This window comes from Loxodonta africana, chromosome 10 (assembly GCF_030014295.1).
Source record: "Loxodonta africana isolate mLoxAfr1 chromosome 10, mLoxAfr1.hap2, whole genome shotgun sequence".
Lineage (NCBI taxonomy): Eukaryota > Metazoa > Chordata > Mammalia > Proboscidea > Elephantidae > Loxodonta > Loxodonta africana.
This window is the reverse complement of record NC_087351.1, coordinates 116,890,587-116,911,647: the sequence shown is the minus strand read 5'-3', so window position 1 is coordinate 116,911,647 and position 21,061 is coordinate 116,890,587. Positions and strand designations below refer to the sequence as shown.

The following is a 21,061-nucleotide window of genomic DNA, read 5'->3' as shown; positions in this document are numbered from 1 at the left end:
TGTCGGATCGCTGTCAGAATTGACTAGATGACAATGGGTTTTTAATGAAGGGGCCGTGTGGAAAAGAGGGGAAGAAACAAACTTTAAATTAAAAAATGGAGCCACATACATTGCAAGAACTATTAAGAAATGGTTAAGGGTGATGGAAAAAGCTGGGAATGGCTAATGGTGGTGGTTAAATAATATTAGGAGCATAATTAATGTCACCGAACCGTGCATGTGAAGGTTGGTGAAATGGCAAAGGTTTTGTTACCTGTCTGTTTACCATACAAACACACACACAGAAAGAAATGGTTTGTTTTATGCCTTAAGGAATTACAGTGACAACCTGGCAAATAAAATACAAGATAAAAAAAGATATTTAAAATTTTAATTTTGTTTAGATTAAGTTTGAATTATAAAACGTGGCTAGCTAAAGCATTCTCAAGAAAATAAAATGACTTTTAAAATAAGCAGTAGCTTTAAGCTTTATTTGCACTTAAAGGAACATAGCTGCCCAGGGTCTTTGCGCTTAGACGTCGTAGGTACCTAGCTGACTAAGGTACCACATCTCTGGCCTTTTCTCTTTAACAGGATGACAATGAGATTCCATTTACTGAAGAGGATTATCGGAGGAGAAAGCACCATCCTAATTTTCTGGATCACATAAATGCTGAAAAAATGGTCCTCAAATTTGGTAAAAACGTAAGTCTGGACTAGTGGAACTTTTAGGGGAAGGAAAGTCCTTTCTCAGGTGGCGTGTGATGGCTCTTTCTCCTCGTTTACTTTGCTCAGCTCTGGGCAAAGTAACAGTTTCATTTTTTTCTTGAGGGCTACCTGGATGGAAGGAGCCCTGGTGGTGCAGTTGTTAATTGCTCGGCTGCTAACCGGAAGGTCGACAGTGCGATCCCACCCGTGGCTAAAGATTACAGCCTCGGAAACCCTATGGGCCAGTTCTGCTGTGTCATTTAGGGCTGTGATGAGTCAATCGCCTGGAAGACACACAGCAACAACCTACACGGCCGGGCCTGTTTTTCACAGGCATGGTCTCAGCTGTTCAGACACCTCTCTGTTGAGCTTCCCCACAGCGCCGCCCCCCAGCTCTGAGCATCAGTGTCTGGCCGAGAGGCACATGCTGAGGTCCTTGCCCGTGGCTGGTCCGGCCCAGTGAGCCGAGAGCCCCGTGGTTGCAACAATGGTTTTTCCTGTTTCCATTAGGACGTGAGCAGAAATACCTTAAATGATTTGAAAGAGTTTTAATAAGCTATAAATACATCATAAATATCTGTCCTTTAATTTTGTCAATTATTTCCCCCTATAAAAGCAGAGCTAGTTATAGGGACTCATAGCGACCCTATAGGACAGAGTAGAACTGCCCCATAGAGTTTCCAAGAAGTGCCTGGTAGATTGGCAGCCGCAGCACTTAAACACTACGCCACCAGGGTTTCGACTCGATGACACTGGGTTTGGTTTGGTTTGGTTAGTTAGAGGGAGCACAACACTGAGACTCATCCGCTGCTGTTTGTATCTTCACAAAGCCTGCTTTGAAAGTCGGAAAACGTTGCAAGTTACACATTACCATATCGAGAGAGAGTTGCATGGAGATGTTTTAAGTGAATCAGATATCACCCCCACCCCCAAAGAAGACCCCGTCCTGGTGGGTGGGCAGACATGCGATCAGCACCTATAGCTGTTTGCTGTGGTCGCATGGGCTCTGACTCATGATGACCCTATGTGTGCAGAGTAGAACTGCTCCGTAGGGTTTTCGAGGCAATGACCTGTCGGAAGCAGATCGCCAGGCCTGTCTTCTGAGGAACCTCTGGGTGGTTTGAACCACCAACCTTTTGCCTCATAGTCCAGCATGTTTTTTACTCTTTGCACCACCCAGGGACTCCATAGTGAGCCCTTTAATAACAACGTGAACAGATGGTCTCGGGAGCCCAGAGGAAAGGGAGGGGAGGGTCCGAGCAGAACACGGAGGGCCCTAGGCACACAGCTGGCCCTCGGTAACATTCCGCTCAGTGAATCCACGGCAGAACTGGCCCGCCAGCTTCGTTTTTAAGGGTGGGTGACTCCCCCGATAGAAAAGAGAATTCTGGGCAGCAGAACAGCGGGAGCCAAGGACTGCGCAGTCATCTTTTTCTTCACGGTATTTTGTTTTTGTCAAACCACTAAACATTTCAAAGGATCTTGATGAACTATGCTGATTTAAAATCAGAGATGAGAGTGTCTTATATTCTCAGAAATTCATGAGAAGTTTTGGGTTCTTAGTCAAAGCAGAGAAACTGACTCAAGGTCCCAGCTTTGGAGAGGAGCTAGCCATTGTGGGCCAACAGCGGGCTCAGCCTATCTACAATAGGCCGCCTGCCTCATAGGGCTCTATTGTCGGGTGCCACTGAGTGGGTTCTGATTCACGGTGACACAACGCACAACAGAACGAAACACCGCGCGGTCCTGCGCCATCCTCACAGTCATTGCTGTGTCCTATTTGCAAAGGCAGATCCTGATTGTCGGCAGCATTGCTGGTTCCAGGAGGGACTGTCTCCCTTCATTCTCTGGAGGTTCCCATTACCTTTTTCCCATTAGCAGAAGACCGGCAGGAAGTGACATGAATAGTAGTTCTAAGGTGACACCTAGTGGTCTCAGAGGATATTACAGTAGGAACTTGGAATGTCCCCAGATAGTCCCCGTTCTACGTAAAAGGCTTTGACAGTACAAACACTGTGAGTATTAAAAACACACTGTTAGAATTAGGAATTCTAGCCCTTTCGTTTAAGGAGCCCTGGTGGTGCAATGATGAAGCATTCGGCTGCTAACTGAAAGGTCGGCGGTTCAAACTCGGCAGCCGCTCTGAGGGAGAAAAGACCTGGCCTAGGAAACCCCGTAGGCTGAGTCAGAACTGCCTGGGTGTGTGTGACAGCAGCCCCTTTGCACACCCATTAACTTATGACTTTAGCCAAGTCATTAAAATTTTGGGATTAAACTAAATAAATAAAATAAAGGGACTAGACATGATCTCGGCTCCAATTTCTATTTCACTGAATTTTGAATATTGCCCAAAATAGAAAAATCCTGATTTGTCCATCATTTATGTCTAATTCATAGGGTGAAAACGTTGGTCACAAATAAAAGTAACATGAGTGAATGATGGTCTAAAATGGAGAAATGGTATCATAATATCTGTTTTATTAGAAAGACATTAATTACATCTGTCCTGTACTCTAAGTGATACAATCAAATTTTCATTTTAAAATTTCTTCTCCCTCCCCACCCCCAGTTTTCATAATCTGTCTTTTTTGGACAGTTAAGATTAAGCAGACAGCGTTGATCTGGTCAATGTGATCATTACAATGACTCCTTTGTAACCCAGTGTTTTCCATCATGTAGATGGAACCTTGGAAATAAGAGTCTATTCATTTAACAAATAGTTGTTAGATCTAGTATGTACCAGGCACTGCAGCTAAGAGCTCACAGTGTGGATTTTTTTCTCGTTTGTCCTCTTATTGTGGGTTTAACCTTTCAAAGTCCCCTTCTTTAGGACGGTTCCGACTCCACACCGTACCAGGCCAAAGGCTTTGTCTCCTCTGCCCAGATGGGTTTAAAACCCACGCTCCTAGATTACTGTATTTTTTGCAAATGACACACCCACCTAAATAACGGATGTGTGGGTGCCACACATGCGTACAGACATGCAATGCACAAAGTGCCAGGGAAAACAATGCACGAGGGGGTTGGACAGCTGGCAAAAACAGCGTGCGCGTTATTTGCGTAAAAAATACAGTAAGAGGCCAGCATTTCCCAGGGCTGCCTCACTGTCAGCTCTGTTACTTACCACTCTTGTTTTCAGTTCTCTACTTTTGGCTCCGGAAAAAAAAAAAAAAAAAACACCGTTGCTGTCAAGTTGATTCCAATTCGTTGTCACTCCTTGGAAACCCTATGGGGTAGTTCTACTATGGCCTGTGGGGTCGCTATGGGTCAGAATCGACTCGACAGCAACAGGTTTGGCTTTTTAACCAGATTTTGGCCTTCTTCCTTGGGCCTGGTCTGGGCTGATGCCACTTATTTTATTTGTAATTGTCTGTGTCGATCGCACGTAGCAGGAAGTTCACTGCTCAGAATAGTTATTTCCCCCGGGGGCACGGCACTCCATGCCCTCCCACTCTCAGGTCTGCCACTCCGGGGCGAGAACAGCCAGGACACCCCCTTTAAGCCATCCTGGGCTGAACAAAATCTTGTGTGTTCCCACTTAAGGAAAATGGGCCACGTCTGAATCCCAAGTTCGGCCTGATTAGTTCCCAGCGCATTTGTCCAGACTCGAGCCAGAGCGATCCACTGGAAAAAAGTTCAGCACATATTAAAACAAAGTTAGTCACAATTAAAAACTTTGGACGGAGCCAGTTTCCTCCTTAACTATTTTATTGGGGAAGGTAAGTGAAGACAGAGCGTTTTAGCCTGGGTTCTCCAGAGGAGCAGAACCAGTGAAGCGTATAAATACATATAGAGAGAGATTTACTTCAAGAAAATGGCTCACCCACTTGTGGGGGCTGGCAAGTCCCAAACCTGTAGGTCTGATGGCAGGCTGGAGACTTCTGTAGGCTTATGTCCCAAGAACCGAAGGTCAAGTGAGAAGAGTGCAGGATCGAGGGAGAGAAGGAGGTTTGCCAGAACATCTCTTTGTACACTGGAGGCAGGCCACAGCCCCAAGGAAATTCCCCTTCCAACTGATTGGCTGCTCACATCAGATCACAAAATGGAAGGCGATTACACTATGGAAGGGCACCTAGTCCCCTGTCTGCTAAACCACTGAGAATCACGTTCTAGCTAAGCTGACACACAGCATTAACCACCACACAGGGTATTTCTTTACTTTATTGCCCCCCCCACACACATTTAAAATCTTTTCCCTTGTTTTTTAAACACCCCCGCCCCCATTTCTCAGCTCCACTCTCCCTCCCTGCCACATCTAAAACTTCAGCAGTTACCTAATTTCTGCCTGGAAAGTCACTCCATGTCCATCTGGCTGAGGTTTGAGAGAGTTCGCAGGACTACCTCAAGCTAATAAGCTTTGTAAATCCTTTTGGGAATCTTCTATTGTCACTTCTGTTTTACCTAGCATACTTAGGAAAAGCCAGGGAACCAGGTGACCTTGCCCTTGGCTTAGCTTATCCACTGGCCCGCTGGTTACACCACGCAGGGACTCAAACCATGATGGTGAAAACCAAGACCAAATCCATTGCTGTCGGGTCGATTGTGACTCATAGCAATCCTATAGGACAGAGTAGAACTGCCCCGTAGGGCTTCCAAGGAGTGCCTGGTGAATTCAAACTGCTGGCCTTTAGGTTAGCAGCCGTAACTCTTACCATTACAACCAGAGTTTCCCATCGTGGTGGTAAAAAAACAAACCCAGTGCCATCGAGTCGATTCCGACTCATAGTGACCCTATAGGACAGAGTAGAACTGCCGCACAGTTTCCAAGGATCGCCTGGCCGATTCGAACTGCCGACCCTTTGGTTGGCAGCCGTAGTACTTAACCACTATGCTACCAGGGTTCCCATCCTGGTAGTAGGGGATTTTTATTGATAATCTCATTTCTGACACCTACAGTGCTTTAACTGAGTGATGAGTTGACAAGAAGAGACCAGTGACGCACACATACTCTCACAAATTACTCTCTCTCAGGTAATATTAAGTAACCAATTTAATTAGCCAAAGATTAAAAAATACATGATCTGAAGTGGTGCAGACCACGGCAGTCTTTTGAGTCAAATGTTTAGCTGAACCTAAACAAATCTTCCGGTGGTCATTGCACACCAGGGATTATGCTAAACTCTGTGGATTTCTGAATTAAATATCAGCCAGGTGGTGTTTCATGCTGTGGTACATAGGGTCGCCATGAGTCAGAACCGGCTCAACAGCACCTAACAACAAGAGGCCGCATGGTTACTGGGGTGTGAGGAGGAGAGCATGAAAGGAAAGAGTCAGTACCCAGGTATCCCCGTGTATTATCTCTACCTCAAGCTTTTCGCCATCCCAGAATCCCTCTTTCCCAACAGTGTAGCTCACGGTACTATGATGACTTTTAAAAATGGTTAACTATTGAGGAAAATTATCCCAGTTGCTAAACTATCCTTCTGGGGTGAAGTGGATACTCCATGTCAATCAAATCCTAATATTAAGGCCCATTGCCCACTGCTTGGTTATATATGTGTCAGCCTCCCCTGCGAGATAATTAAAGGTCTTCAGGAAGGGCCTATTTGATCTCTCCCTTTCCCGCTCTGTGCCCAGTATAGTGCTGACAGGTATAAAGTTTTCACAAGCAATAAACCCTGGATTTGGCTGAATTAGGAGCCCTGTTAAATCTTAATAGAGGTCAGAGGCACTCCTTCATCGTGTGGGTGGTAGTGCTTCCCCCAATTTGGGGACACTATTTCTATCCTTTAGTAGCCTGAGAGAGCTGATGAAAGTTCCTAAAGTGCTCTTTTTTTAGCCACTAAAAATCATCTGGCTCAACACAATTAAGAAAATATTTAGCTTTTTTCTGTGTTTTATTTGATAGCCCAGAAAATTTGTGACTTATGTAGTTGCTGCTGGACTTCAGTATGGGATGGAAGGAGGCATCTTACACACTTTTTTTAAGGTATGGCTTCCTAATGACTGTGCCAGTTTTTTTTTTAAAGCTTCTTACAGTAAGACCGTACAATTTGAAGGTGTTCCTGATTGCTTCCAGATGTGGCTAGGGCAGTATAAGAGCAAAACAGGAAAAGGATATGGAAGTAGGCCATAACTACTTCTTGCCCGTTATCGACAACCTGTGTTCTCCAGTCTCATAATAATGAAGAGGAATATTGACCATGTGTAGGAACTGTGTAGGTATTGGGGACAGAATAAAATACACTTCCTGCCCTTACGGAGCTTACATTCCAGTGGGATGGAGAAGAGGATAGATAGATAATAAACCAATAAACGTGGAATATTTCAGAGGTTGACAAATGCTATGGGAAAAAAAAAAATCAGGGAAAGGTAGGAAGAGAGAGCCAGGGATGGAGTTGGGAGGTTATATCTTATATAGGATTGTCGAGGAAGGTCTTTCTAATGATGTGACATTTGAGCAGATAGCAAAAGGGAGTCACAAAGCGAGCTAAGCAGCTTTCTGGGGAAAGAGCATCCCAGAGAGTGGGAACCACAAGGGCAAAGAACTGAGGCAGAAACGTGTAGCCCACTGTGAGGACTTCAGCTATTATGCTGAGTGAGCTGGGAAACCAGTAGACAACTTTGAGCACAGGAGTAACATCATCTGCCCTAAGTTTTAAAAGGATTATTCTCCTCGTGTATCGTAGTGGGGCAAAGGCAGCAGAAGGAGACTAGTGAAGAGGGTAGTGCCTAGGACCTGGATAGAAATGGAGATAGCAAAACTTGTTTGCATTTTGCATGTATCGTTGTTGTTAGGTGCTATCAAGTCGGCTCTGACTCATAACAACCTCATGTATGACAGAACAAAATGTTGCCCAGTCCTGCACCATCCTCACAATCGTGGCTATGTTTGAGCCCAGTGTTGCAGCCACTGTATCAGTCCATCTCGTTTAGGATCCCCCTCTTTTTCACTGACCTTGTACATTACCAAGCATGATGTCCTTCTCTAGCGATTGGTCCCTTCTGATGACATGTCCAAAGTAAGTGAGAAAAAGTTTCACCATTCTCACTTCTAAGGAGCATTTTGGCTCTACTTCCTCCAAGACTAATTTGTTTGCTCCTCCGGAAGTCCATGTTGTTGCTGTTAGGTGCTGTCGAGTCAGTTCCAACTCATAGCGACCCTACGCACAACAGAACGAAACACTGTCTGGTCTTGCACCATCCTCACAGTTGTTGCTATGTTTGAGCCCATTGTTGCAGCCACTGCGTCAATCCATCTCGTTGAGGGTCTTCCTCTTTTTCGCTGACCCGCTACTTTACAAGCGTGATGTCCTTCTCCTGGGACTGATCCCTCCTGATAACATGTCCGAAGTATGTGAGACATATTCTTGCCATCCTTGCTTCTAAGGAGCATTCTGGCTGTACTTCTTCTGAGACTGATTTGTTTGTTCTTTTGGCAGTCACTAGTATAGTCAGTATTCTTTGCCAGCACCTCAGTTCAAAGGTGTCAATTCTTCATTGGTCTTCCTTATTCACTGTCTAGCTTTTGCATGCATATGAGGCGATTGAAAACACCATGGCTTGGCTGAGGCACACTTTATTCCTCAAGGTGACATCTTTGCTTTTCAACACTTTAAAGAGGTCTTTTGCAGCAGATTTACCCAGTGCAATGTGTCTTTTGATTTCTTGACTCCTGCTTCCACGGGCATTGATTCTGGATCCAAGTAAAATGAAATCCTTGACAACCTCAACCTTTTCTCTGTTTTTCATGATGTTGCTCATTGGTCCAGTTGTGAGGATTTTTGTTTTCTTTATATCGAGGCGTAACCCATACTCAAGGGTGTGGTCTTTGATCTTCATCAGTAAGTGCTTCAAGTCCTCTTCACTTTCAGCAAGCAAGGTTGTGTCATTTGTATAACTCAAGCTGTTAATGAGTCTTCCTCCAATCCTGATGCCCTATTCTTCTTCGTGTAGTCCAGCTTCTTAGATTATTTGCTCAGCATACAGATTGGATAATATGGTGAAAGGATATAACCCTGAAGCACACCTTCCCTGACTTTAAACCATGCAGTATCCCCTCGTTCTGTTCGAACAACTGCCTCTTGATCCATGTACAGATTCCTCAAAAGTACAATTAAGTGTTCCGAAATTCCCATTCTCTGAAATGTTATTCATAATTTCTTATGATCCACACAGTCAAATGCCTTAGCATAGTCAATAAAACACAGGTAAACAACTTTCTGGTATTCTCTTTCAGCCAGGATCCATCAGACATCAGCAATGATATTCCTGGTTCCACATCCTCTTCTGAATCTGTCTTGGAGTTCTGGCAGTTCCCTGTCAATATACTGCTGCAACCATTTTCGAATGATCTTCAGCATGATTTTGCTTGCGTGTGATGTTAATGATATCACTCGATAATATCTGCATTCAGTTGGATCATCTTTCTTTGGAATAGGCATAAATGTGGACAGTTTCCAATTTTCCTAGATTCATACTTCAAACATTCCATGTTCTGATTATTAGTGGATGTTTGCAGCTGTTTCTTCTCATTTTGAGTCTTGCTTTGTCAGCAAGTGAAGGTCCCAAAAGCTTAACTCCATTCACGTCATTAAGGTCGACTTTGCTTTGAGGAGGCAGCTCTTCCCCAGACGTCTTTAGAGTGCCCTCCAACCTCAGGGGCTCAGCTTTTGGCACTATAGCAAACAATGTTCTGCTGCTATTCATAAGGTTTTCACTGGCTAATTCTTTTCAGAAGTAGACTGCCAGGTCCTTCCTCCTCTGTCTTAGTCTGGAAGCTCACCTGAAACCTGTCTGTCATAGGTGACCCTGCTGGTATTTGAATATTGGTGGCATAGCTTCCAGGATCACAACAACACACAAGCCCCCACAGTATGACAAACTTACAGACGCTTGGGGACTAGAAGTCCATAGTGTATGCAATATTCTTCACCAACACCACATTTCGAAAAGTAGTCAATAGAATTTGTTCAAAGCTTGGATGTAAGGAAGAAAGTAGACATGAACCTAAGCAGTTAGAAATACGGAATTGCCATTTATTGAGATGGAGAAGACTGGAAATGGAGCAGGTCAGGGGTGTTATGCAATGGGAAGATAGCAACTTAGTTTTGGGCATGTTAAGTTTAAGTTGAGATGACTGGAATCCAAGTGTAGATACTGAGCAGATAGTTGGACATATGAGTTTGGAGATCATGGCGAGGGTAGAGGGCCAAGCCTAAAGATGTTGTTTTGAAAGCCCTCAGTATATGGATGGTATTAAAGCCATGGGAGTGATGGCATCACCTAGAGAAGTATGGAAAGGAAAAGACATCTGGTAATTGAGCCTTGGAACACTCTAGTAGTTTGAAGTTACAGGGAGGGAATCAGGAAATAAGGCTGAGAAGGGGTATCCAGTGAGGTTAGGGAGGAAATTAGGGGGTAGTGTCTCAAAAGCCAAGTGAAAGAAGGTGTTTCTAAAAAAGAGAAAGTGACCAACTATGTCACATACCATGGATGTTGTTGTTGTTAGGTGCCGTTGAGTCGGTTCCGACTCATAGCGACCCTATGCACAACAGAACGAAACGCTGCCCAGTCCTGAGCCATCCTTACAATCGTTGTTATGCTTGAGCTCATCATTGCAGCCGCTGTGTCAATCCACCTCGTTGAGGGTTTTCCTCTTTTCCGCTGACCCTGTACTCTGCCAAGCATGATAGTCAAATAAAATGAGAACTGAGAATTGACCACTGGACTTTTTGGAGTTGTATGATGAAAGCTTGATATAATTAAGTTCCAGAAGGAACAAGAGGAAAGGAATGGAAGATGGTGAGAATAGAGCAGTCTTTTTAAGAATTTTACCCTAAAGGGGGGCAGAAAAAGAAGGCAGGAGTTAGAAGAAAACGTGTAGTCAAAAGAGGGTTGGTTCCCACCTGGAGCAAAAGAGAATGAAGAACACCAAAGACACAAAGTAAATATGAACCCAAGAGGCAGAAAGGGCCACAAAGACCAGAGACTCTATCAGCCTGAGACCGGAAGAACTAGATGGTGCCCGTCTACCACTGATGACTACCCTGACAGGGAACACAACAGAGAATCCGTGATGGAGCAGAAGAACAGTGGGATGCAGACCTCAAATTCTCATAAAAAGAACAGACTTAATGGTCTGACTGAGACTAGAGGAACCCCGGAGGTCATGGTCCCTGGACCCTCTGTAAGCCCAAGACTGGAACCATTCCCAAAGCCAATTCTTCACACAGGGATTGGGCTGGACTATAAGACAGAAAATGATACTGGTGAGGGGTAAGCTTCTTGGCTCAAGCAGACACATGAGGCTATGTGGGCAGCTCCTGTCTGGAGGTGAGATGAGAAGGCAGAGCGGGACAGGAGCCGGTTGAATGCACACAGGGAATATAGGATAGAGAGGAGGAGTGTGCTGTCTCATTAAGGGGAGAGCAGCTAGGAGTACATAGCAAGGTGTGTACAAGTTTTTGTATGAGAGACTGACTTGATTTGTAAACTTTCACTTAAACACAATAAATAATTTTTTTAAAAAAGAGAGGGTTGGTTGGGTTTTTTTGGTTTGTTTTTGTTTCGATATGAGAGAGATGACAGCTGAGAAGGATAAGCTAAAGAAAACATTTTCACTGCCTGTTCTCAGCTACTTCTCACCTACTCAACCACTGAATGTTGGCACTCTCAGACCTTTGTACTAGGCCCTCTTGTCTTCTCCCTCTACAGCCTTTCCTTGGGTTGGTTTGTTCATTCCCACTGAGTGCCAATGACTCTCAGACTTAGGTCTCTAGCCTACCTCTCCTATTGGCCATTTTGAATCAGACAATCATATGGTCTACTATGCTGGGGATGACACATTTAAGAAGAACGGTGTCATATTCATTGTCAAAAAGAACACTTCAAGATGTATCCTGAAGTACAATGCTGTCAGTGATAGCATAATATCCATATGCCTACAAGGAAGACCAGTTAATACTAATATTATTCACATTTATGCACCAACCATTAATGCCAAAGAAGAGAAAATGGAAGATTTTTACCAACTTCTGCAGTCTGAAATTGATCCAACATGCAAGCAAGATGCATTGATAATAATTGGTGATTGGAATGTGAAAGTTGGAAGCAAAGAAGAAAGATTGGTAGTTGAAAAATATGGCCTTGGTGATAGAAATGACACTGGAGATTGCATGATAGAATTTTTCAAGATCAATGATTTATTCATTGGCAATACCTTTTTTCAACAACATAAATAATGACTATACACGTGGACCTCACCAAATGGAATATACAGGAATCAAATCAACAACTTTTGTGGAAGGACACAATGGAGAAGCTCAATATCATCACTCAGAACAAGGCCAGAGGCCGACTGCAAAATAGACCATCAGTTGCTCATATACAAGTTCAAGCTGAAGCTGAAGGAAAGACAAGACCACAAGAGCCAAAGTATGACCTTGAATATATCCCACCTGAATTTAGAGACCGTCTCAGAAATAGATTTGACTGAGGACCAGATGAGTTGTGGGATGACATCAAGGACATCATACATGAAGAATGCAAAAGGGATTAAAAATACAGGAAAGAAAGAAAAGACCAAAATGCATGTTAGAAGAGAATCTGAAACTTGTTCTTGAACATAGAGTAGCTAAAGCGAATGGAAGAAATGATGAAGTAAAAGAATTGAACAGAAGATTTCAAAGGGCAGCTCGAGAAGAAAAAGTAAAGTATTATAATGAAATGAGCAAAGAACTGGAGATAAAAGACCAAAAGGGAAGAACACACTAGGCATTTCTCAAGCTGAAAGAACTGAAGAAAAAATTCAGGGCTCGAGTTACAATATTGAAGGATTCTATGGGCAAAATATTCAGAAACACAGGAAGCCTCAAAAGAAGATGGAAGGAATATACAGAGTCACTGTACTAAAAGAATTTCAAATATTTCAGGAGGTACCATATAACAAGAACCAATGGTATTGAAGGAAAAAGTCCAAGCTGCATTGAAGGCATTGGTGAAAAACAAGGCTCCAGGAATTGTCAGAATACCAATTAAGATGTTTCAACAAACGGATGCAGCATTGGAGGTGCTCACTCTTCTATGCCAAGAAATTTGGAAGACAGGTACCCAGCCAAATGACTGAAAGAGATCCGTATTTGTGCCCATTCCAAGGAAGGTGATACAATTGAATGCGGAAATTATCGAACAGTATCATATCACATGCAAGTAAAATTTTGCTGAAGATCATTCAAAAGTGGCTGCAGCAGTACATTGACAGGAAACTGCCAGAAATTCCAGCCGGATTCAGAAGAAGATGTGGAACCAGGGATATCATTGCCGATGTCAGATGAATCCTGGCTGAAAGCAGAGAATACCAGAAAAACGTTTACCTGTGTTTTATTGTCTGTGCAAAGGCATTTGACTGTGTGGGTCATAACAACTTATGGATAACATTGTGAAGAGTGGGAATTTCAGAACATTTAATTGTGCTCATGAGGAACCTGTACATAGACCAAGAGGCAGTCCTTGGAAGAGAAAAAGGGGAAATTGTGTGGTTTAAAGTCAGGAAGGGTGTGTGTCAGGGTTGTATCCTTTCACCATACCTATTCAATCTGTATGCTAAGCAAATAATCCAGGAAGCTGAACTATATAAGGAAGAATGGGACATCTGGATTGAAGGAAGACTCACTAACAACCTGCTATGTGCAGATGACACAACCTTGCTTGCTGAAAGCAAAGAGAACTTGAAGCACTTACTGATGAAGATCAAAGACTACAGCCTTCAGTATGGATTACACCTCAACACAAAGAAAACAAAAATTCTCACAACTGGACCAATGAGCAACATCATGATAAATGGAGAAGAGATTGAAGTTTTCAAGGATTTCGTTTAACTTGGATCCACAATTAATGTCCATGGAAGCAGCAGTCAAGAAATCAAACAGTGTATTGCACTGGGCAAATCTGCTGTGAAAGACCCCTTTAAAGTGATAAAAAGCAAAGATGTTACTTTGAGGACTAAGGTGCACCTGACCCAAGCAATGGTATTTTCAATCACATCATATGCATTTGAAAGCTGGACAATGAATAAGGAAAAACGAAAAAGAATTAATGCATTTGAATTATGGTGTTGGCAAAGAATATTGGACTTCCAGAAGAACAAACAAATCTGTCATGGAAGAAGTACAGCCAGAATGCTCCTTAGAAGCAAGGATGGTGAGACTTTGTCTCACATACTTTGGACATGTTATCAGAAGGGAGCAGTCCCTGGAAAAGGGACATCACGCTTGGTAGAGAGTTAGGGAGAAGGAGGAAGACTCTCAACGAGATGGATTGACACAATGGCTGCAATAACGTGCTTAAGCATAGCAAATATTGTGAGAATGGGGCAGGATGGGGCAGCGTTTCGTCTGTTGTACATAGCGTTGGTATGTGTTGGAACTGACTAGAAAGCACCTAACAACCACAAATACAGCTGCTGTCTCAGCACCTCAACTTGGATGTGTTCCGCAAATCCATACATTACCTACAGTGACTCCCAAGCCTGGTCCTCTTCCAGGACTCCATCGCAGAAAAGGGGACCGCCCTCCACCGGCTGCACCAGCCAGAACCCAGTCCCTCCTTCTTTCCCACCCATTGTAAATCCCCAAGTCCTATTGTGTCAACCTCCTCAATATCCCCCTCCTCTCCCATACCACCCCTAGGCTAGGCTAACCCAACTCTTGCCTGCACAGTTGTCATAGCCTCCATCTCCACATTTAGGCTCTTACCTCCCGTCAGTCCTCGACGAGGTGTCGCTCCTCCGCTGAGAACCCTTAAATGGTTTCCCAAAGTCCAGAATATCTTTCGAGACCCAGTGGTATCCTGCGTCCTCCACCCTTACCTCCTTCATTCTTTAAAGGCAATCTGATATAATCACTATTTGACACTTAATTAAATAGACCCAAACCAAACTCACTGCGATGGAGTCATTCGGACTCATAGCAACCCTATAGGATGGAGTAGAACTGTCCTGTAGGGTTTCCAAGGAGTGGCTGGTGGATTGAAACTGCCGACCTTTGGTTAGCAGCCGAGCTCTTAACCACTGAGCCATCAGGGCTCCTCTTAATTAAATAGTACTCAGCGTGTCTATTTGGTTACCGAAATACTTAACGAAGTAAAAAGAAGGGTTTGGATTCTGAAGACAGGGGTTCAAGTCCAGGCTGAGCACCTGATTAGAGAACATCTTGGAGCCAACTGCCCCAGCAGATAGCTAGCTCATTTCGAACGGTCACTCTCGTGTAACTGGAGGGAAACCTGGTCACTCTTGTGTAACTGGAGGGAAACCTGTCTTTGCTTCTCTTTCTCTTTAGACTGCGTGGCTGGGTGAGGTCCCTGCATTATCGGTTTTTGGCGATGGATCAAATGTAATACCAGCAATTCACGTGCTTGATTTAGCAGGGTAAGTGTTCTCCCAGAGTTACAATGGCCTTCCTAGAGTTAATTGCTTAATGTGTTTGTTTATAAACTCTGAGCTCTTGCCGGGCCACCAAGGTGCACAGACCCTACACTTACGTACTTAGTCTTCACAACAGCCCTATGCAGAGGGCACTATGGTTAGCCCCACTTTACCTCTGATGCGCCATTTAAAAGGTCCACAGGGCTGATGACAAGTTCAGGTGCAACGCTAAGAAACTGTATCAGGTGAATAGCATGTCCTGCAGTTTTGGAAAAGAACTTGATGTGTGCTTTCTGGGGGCAGAGTTACCCAAGTCCCAGGTGATACTGATGTATCCCGCCCACCAACTTAAATTTGAGAAATCAGGTGACGGAACTCTAAACCTGAAGCTGTTGCTGACAATGGTAGGTGAAGCTGACACCCATTTTTCACACTCATAGAGCATCCCAACCTGTGTTCCAGCAGGACCAGAGAACCTTCTCCTTTGAAGAACCTGACTTAAACGCCAGGTGAATGAGACGGTTCCCTTGCTTTGTGGTTCATCATTTGTAAAATGGAGATAGTAATGTTGTTGGTTGCCACTGAGTCAGCTCAGACTCACAGTGACCACGTGTACAACAGAACCAAACCTTGCCTGATCCTGCACCATCTTCGTAGTCATCGGTTTGCTGGAGTCCATTGTTTCAGCCACTGTGTATTTTGAGTACCTTCCAACCTAAGGGGCTCATCTTCCAGCACTATATCAGACAATATTCTGTTGTGATCCATAGGGTTTTCATTGGCTCATTTCCAGAAGTCGATTGCCAGGACTTTCTTCCTAGTGTGTCTTAACATGGAAGCTCCACTGAAACCTGCCCACCATGGGTGACCCTGCTGGTATTTGAAATATCAGTGACAAAGCTTCCAACATCACAGCAACATGCAAGCCACCGCAGTACAACAAACTGACAGATGGGTGGTGAGGGGATAATGATAAACCAACCAAACCTATTGCCGTCAAGTCCATTCCAAGATTCTGACTCATAGCAACCCTATAGGACAGAGTAGAACTGCCCCATAGGAGCAGCTGGTAGATTCAAACTGCTGACCCTTTTTTGGTCTTCACCACACGGTAAAGTTATTGTGAGGATTAGATGGGATAACATCTGTAAAGCCTTCAGCCCAGCCTGGGCACAGAGTTAGCATGCAGACATGCTGGCAATCATTAATTCAGAAAAGGAAATTTCGGGCTGAGTTCATGTAGCACTCTGTGACTCTGGTAAGAGGGTCACAGCCTCTCTGAATCCATTTCTTACTTGGTAAAGCCCCTATGTCCCAAAGCACTGTAGTGAGACTCAGATGAGCCGCTGGACGGCAGGTGCTTCACACCCCAAAGTTCCCCAGGTGACTGGTGCTCCTCTTGGGAGGCAGTGCAGTGTACCAGCGAGAGGACAGGGTCCAGAGACAGGTGGCCTGCTTTCCAGGCCTGGCTCTCCCGTTTGCCCGGTCGTTACCCAGCCTGAAAAATGTTGTTAACTCTTTGTACCTCAGCTTCCTCCTCCGCTGGGTGCAGATAACAATTGTGACCCTCAGCTTGTGGGAAATTAAGCAAGACCAAACCCCAGGCCTGGCCATGTGGGCCGTGGGGTGTGGGTTCCAGTCCCATGGTCTCTTTTCTTTTTTCCTTGGGTAACTGTTTTACTGTTGATTTGCAGAGTGATACAGAACGTAATTGATCAGGTGCCGAAGGCCCACTACCTGGTGGCTGTGGACGAGTCTGTCCACACGCTAGAAGACATTGTCAAGGTATGGTCACTCCACCATGTGTTCTGAAGGTGTTTCTTAAACAGTCCTACCCCTATGGCTTGGCTCTGAAATCGCGTGGGCTAATAGGCCTGGGACCCCTGAAATAGAATGCCTTTAAAACCAGACTCACTACCTACATTTGCAGCCTGAGCTTTGGGAAATTCTCCCAAAATCAAAGTGACTTTTCTGCAGTATGTGCGTGTCGTTGTTGTTGTTAGGTGCCACGGAGCCGGCTCCGACTCACAGAGACTTTATGTACAACAAAACAAAACGTTGCCCGTGCCTGCGCCATCCTCTCAGTCATTGCTCTCTCTAGCCCATTGTTGTAGGCACCATGTCAGTCCAGCAGGATGTTGCATGGCGGGAAGCAAAGAAGGCCACTGCGGGCCTCAGGTTAAGAAGATGTGGGCCTCATCCCACCACACAGACACACGTGACACACCAGAATACTGAACTGTGCCTGTGCACCCGCCCGTGCCAACATACTGACACAGTCAGGGTCACCAAAGCTAAGAGCCACGTCCACGAACTCGAGGGCTATGATGCTACCCGTCCCTGTCTGGCGGCTCTGGCTAAGCCACCAGCTTGTAGCCCAGCCAGTGCAGCCTTCTCCTGCCTTTCCCCTCTGGACTGTCCCCACACGTCCTTAAGATCCAGCTCAGACATCTTCCTCTGCACTCTCCCTGTCTCCCTCCCACCACCCCCACGGGCCGGACACCTCCCTCAGTGCTCCCAGGAGCCCTTGCTCCAAACATGGCGCCTGATTATTACGTGTCTCCCTTTTCAGACTGGGCGCTTCTTGAGGGCAGGACATCATCACCTGTCTCTACATTGTGGCACACAGTGATGGTTCTCAAATATTGGGGAGGGGAGGGGAGTGGGGGGTGGAGAAAAGGAAACAAAACAAAAACTCCCAAACAATAGTTTAACTAGTAAAGAACAGTCTGCCTTGAGCGCTATGCTCTTTTAAGAATGATCTGTATGGGATCAAACGGACAACAGCAACTGGAAAGATTAGCTAGGAACCTGGGAGGGGGGGTCATGTTAATGCTGGAGGAAGAAGTCACAACAGGAGGGTGAAAATGGGTGCAGGGCTCCAGGGATGTAATTGATGTCTCTAAATTTCAGCCGTAACCCACCAACGTAGAAACGGTCAAATTGGTGTATGTTTTGCTGTGTATATTTTCAACGACAAGAAAGTAAATAAAATTTACAGAAAAAAAAGAAAAGAAGAAAAAGTATTTGTGGAGCAGATAGATGCATGACTACCCACAGCATAATACTGCCTTCTATTTTGCACGTTGTTGTTATCATTTTCAGTGCAGTTAGATTTGTATCCGTTTGAGAAGTTGTGTATTTCTGCAGGTTAATCAAATAATGTTTCTGTTTTTCTCTAACAGTGCATCAGTAAAAATACCGGCCCTGGGAAAATCCAGAAATTACCCAAAGAAAATGCTTTCCTAACCAAGGACTTAACAGTTAGTGTATAAGAGATTCTTTATTTCACTGTTTTTCTAAGTATACTGTTACTTGTGGGATGTGGATTCAGAATATTTTTGTTGTGTGCTATAGAGTGGATTCCGACTCATAGAAACCCTATAGGACAGAGCAGAACTGCCCCATAGGGCTTCCTAGGCTGTAATCTTTACATGAGCAGATTGCCAGGTCGCTCTCCCGCAGACCCACTGGTGGGTTCGAACCACTGACCTCTCAGTTAGCAGCCAAGCACTTAACCATTGCACCGCTGGGGCTCCTGGGAGTCAGCATAAACTAAAAAAACCAAACCCATTGCTCCAAGTCAATTCTGACTCGTAGTGACCTTGTAGGATAGAGTAGAACTGCCCTATAGGGTTTCCAAGGCTTTACGGAAACAGACTGCCACATCTTTCTCCTGAAGAGTGGCTGGTGGGTTAGAACTGCTGATCTTTTGGTTAGCAGCTGAGCACTTAACCACTGTGCCACCAGTGCTCCTCAAAGTCAGAATAAACCCAAAACCTGTTGCCGTCTAGTAGATTTCAACTCATAGTGACCCTATTGGACAGGGTAGAACCATCCCCTAGGGTTTCCAAGGAGTGGCTGGTGGATTCAAACTGCTGACCTTTTGGTTAGCAACCGTAGCTCTCAACCATTGCGCCGTCAGGGCTCCGAAGTCAGAGTACAAACAAAACAAAACAAAAAACCTGTTGCTGTCGAGTCAATCCTGACAGAGTAGAAGGGTTTTCAAGAAGCAGCTGGTGGATTCAAATTGACAACCTTTTGGCTAGCAGCCAAACTCTTGACCACTATGCTATCAGGGCTCCTGGCTTTAAATCCAGCTGCAGAATACCTGGATGTCAGAATACCTGGGCCTGAATCCAGCTTCAGCTCCTGCTGGCTGTGAGAAGCACGGCTGGGCGTTCTATCCAAGGCGACTGTTCCTCTCTTCATGAGCCTCGGTCTTCTTTTTTTGAAGAACATTCAGAGGTCAGGAAATGTATTTGAAAGCGGGTTGATATGTGTCATGCTACACAAACATTGGGTGTTGTTCTCTTTGGCCTCTTGCTGAAATTCAATCAAATTCCATCACAACAAAGACAATCATGGTTTTACTTAGGCTCTGGGCTCTTAGACCTTATTTTAGGATATAAGGAGTGTTAGGAATCAGTTACACCCAAACTCTGAGTCTGAGAATTTTTCTTAAAAGACTGATAACCTTGGTTGCCTCTGAAGGGTAGAACTGGGTAGGGGGTGGTCAGGGTCAAAGGGAGTTTTTGGCTTTATTCTCTTTGTTCTTTGTGATTTTGAACCAAAAAACTGCATACCTATTAAAAAAAAAAAAAAGAAGGAATTTATGAAAAAGAAAGAAAGTCTTAACTTGGACTCCAGAATCTTCTGCTCTTTGAGCAGGTTTTCTATCTACAAGAGCCACAGCAGCACCGGTGGTAAGACAGCAGATGTGAGCAGAGTTTAGAAGTGTCGTAGCTTCACCGTGAGTGCCCTGCAAATACTTGATGCTGGGTTACTCATGTTCACTGGATTTATAGCGTTTTCTTGAATGACTGTAGTGACATTAGGACCTCTCTAATTTTCTTTCATCTCTTAGCAAGAGTGTCTTGATCACTTCCTGGTCAATTTGCGGATGGAAGCGCTCTTTGTGAAGGAAAATTTTAACATTCGATGGGTTGCCCAGACAGGATTTGTGGAAAATATCAACAACATCCTGAAAGAATACAAACAAAGCCGAGGACTGTTGGTAACTATCATCACTTCCTGTTCATGTTTCTAAGTTGAAGCAAAAGGAAATGAACCTTTCAGTGTAATTATGCCAGTGAAAGCACTTTCTTTTTCAAATCTCCGAATTTCAAATCCTTTTTCAGACTTGACAGATTTGTCCAGTTCAAACAATCTACATGTATATTAACATTGATCAACTGACTAGTTCAAAGACTGCAAAGTTCTTTAATATCGATAATGACTGTTACGCTTGACACATGCTGAACGTGACAGTCAGTCAAGGCCGACCATCACAGAGTTGAATCTGAGGGAGATACGACGTGCCTCACGGGTGGCCGATTTTCAGCCCTGGCTGTTCCTACGGGGAGAGTCGGTGGGACCTGAAGGGAGCAGTGTGATTATTACTTTGACCTACGGGGAGAGTAGGTGAGCCCTGAAGGGAGCAGTGGGATTATTACCTTGACCTACGGGGAGAGTAGGTGGGGCCTGAAGGGAGCAGTGGGATTATTACTTTGACCTACGGGGAGAGTAGGTGGGGCCTGAAGGGAGCAGTGTGATTATTACTTTGACCTACGGGGAGAGTAGGTGGGGCCTGAAGGGAGCAGTGGGATTATACTTTGACCTCTTACAATGGGCCAGGAGATCTGCTGTCATCTTAATCATCACAACTTCTCAAGGTCAGTGCTCTTCACTCCATGTTACAGACGAGGAAACCGAAGCTCAGGGAGGTGAAGCAGCTTCTTGAAGGTCACGCAGACACTCAGGGATGCAAACTGGCTGACTAGAACGGTCTGTCCAGCTGCAGAGCCCGTACTTGGCACTGCACGCTGCCCTCTCTGACATAGGGCAAAGGTAGCACTAGTCCGGACCTTTAGATGTACTCCAGGGGTGAGAGCTGGAAAGTGGCCTCCGACACAACGGGACATCATAGTGATGATTGTCATTGTACACGGGAACACCCTACACAAGCTAATGTTGTCATGGTACCCTAAGAAATGTATTCTCTTGAAAAAC

The 21,061-nt window shown here is 44.7% G+C and overlaps 1 protein-coding gene across 1 annotated transcript in view; it reads left to right on the top strand.

Moving 5' to 3' along the window:
* Nucleotides 1-21,061, top strand: part of AK7 (adenylate kinase 7) — a 74,754-nt gene that overhangs the window by 22,093 nt on the left and 31,600 nt on the right. The window contains exons 5-10 of the mRNA XM_003408632.4: nt 574-684; nt 6,536-6,616; nt 14,964-15,052; nt 16,744-16,834; nt 18,235-18,312; nt 19,917-20,066. Of these exons, the coding sequence (XP_003408680.1) occupies nt 574-684; nt 6,536-6,616; nt 14,964-15,052; nt 16,744-16,834; nt 18,235-18,312; nt 19,917-20,066 (600 nt within the window). The remainder of the gene's footprint in view (nt 1-573; nt 685-6,535; nt 6,617-14,963; nt 15,053-16,743; nt 16,835-18,234; nt 18,313-19,916; nt 20,067-21,061) is intronic.